This window comes from Cyprinodon variegatus, unplaced genomic scaffold (assembly GCF_000732505.1).
Source record: "Cyprinodon variegatus isolate N-32 unplaced genomic scaffold, C_variegatus-1.0 Scaffold535, whole genome shotgun sequence".
In the NCBI taxonomy this organism is placed as follows: domain Eukaryota; kingdom Metazoa; phylum Chordata; class Actinopteri; order Cyprinodontiformes; family Cyprinodontidae; genus Cyprinodon; species Cyprinodon variegatus.
In genome coordinates this window covers 548,638-549,746 of record NW_015150988.1, presented here as the reverse complement: position 1 = coordinate 549,746, position 1,109 = coordinate 548,638, and the positions used below count along the sequence as shown (strand labels likewise).

The 1,109-nt window shown below is 41.9% G+C and overlaps 1 protein-coding gene across 1 annotated transcript in view; it reads right to left on the bottom strand.

Moving 5' to 3' along the window:
• The window catches only part of LOC107095304 (semaphorin-4E-like), a 16,326-nt gene that overhangs the window by 4,687 nt on the left and 10,530 nt on the right, over positions 1-1,109 (bottom strand). Inside the window, exons 9-10 of the mRNA XM_015391326.1 lie at positions 827-983; positions 490-712 (exon numbers count right to left, since the gene is read on the bottom strand). Coding sequence (XP_015246812.1) covers positions 490-712; positions 827-983 — 380 coding nt within the window. The remainder of the gene's footprint in view (positions 1-489; positions 713-826; positions 984-1,109) is intronic.

Sequence of the window (1,109 nt, the reverse complement as noted above, 5' to 3'; positions counted from 1 at the left end):
GCTTTTCTTCCCTTATTCAGTTCATTGTTTTTTTTCTGTGAATCTCTTTTTTCTTGAGGTAATAATTTATACACATTTCAATCATCCTGAATAGAGTAGTCCCTCCCAACAGCTTTCCTTTTAATTATCTCCATCCACCCTCTCATCTGCATTGTCCAAAGGCTTAGACAAGCATCCCCACAGCATGATGCTGCCACCACCATGTGTTCAGGATCATGAAAACATGGTGGTAATAAACCTAATGTTTTGGGGTTTTATTACATCAATCCTGGCATATCTGGTAATTGCTCTTTTTATGATTTTTCTCCTGAAATGAGCTCACCTGCCTTTAAACCTATGTATCTGTGTTCTTCTGCTTTACAATAATGCACTGCTCTATGATAAAACATAAGAAAAAATCCCAATTAAACACTTTGAGGCTTCTATTATGGTAACAATTGTCCAGAGCAGATAAACACTCCTGCAAATAGCAGTGAATAGCTGTTCTACCTGTTCCAATAAACATGACGTTATAGGTCTCCCCGTCCAGAGCCAGCACGCTGTCCACCACGATCCGAGTCAGTAAGGATCCTTTCTTGAGCAGCAGCGGCCCCCCGGTCAGCGGATGAACAGCCTCGTCCATCAAGGGCCGGTCTCTGATGAACTGGAGGGTTTTATCTGGGAGGTCCAAAGAGCGATTCATCCCCATTTTCCGAGCCACATTGTTGATGCACTAAAAATATAAACAAATAAAACTCGGTTCGACTTTTTTCATTCCTCTTAGAAAAATCGGCCTGTGTGATTTTCCCATTTCCAGTTCAGAGAGGGGGAAACTTTATAGACCTACCGCTCCTGGTCTGGGGACCGGCACCTCTCCGGTGTACATCACCCATTTCACATGGGACGTCTCCACGGCAACAGATGTCTTGAATTTTCCCACATTGAAAATGTCTCGAATAGCAGAGACAGTGTAGGCACACACTGCTGAGATCTGAGACAGACTCCTAAAACACACAGCAAAGAATAACAAGGATATAAAAATAAAATATATATAACGACAAAAAGCTTTATTCTTTTTTTATTGTTCAGATTAGTGATGCACGATATAATCGGCCCCCTATCGGTATCGG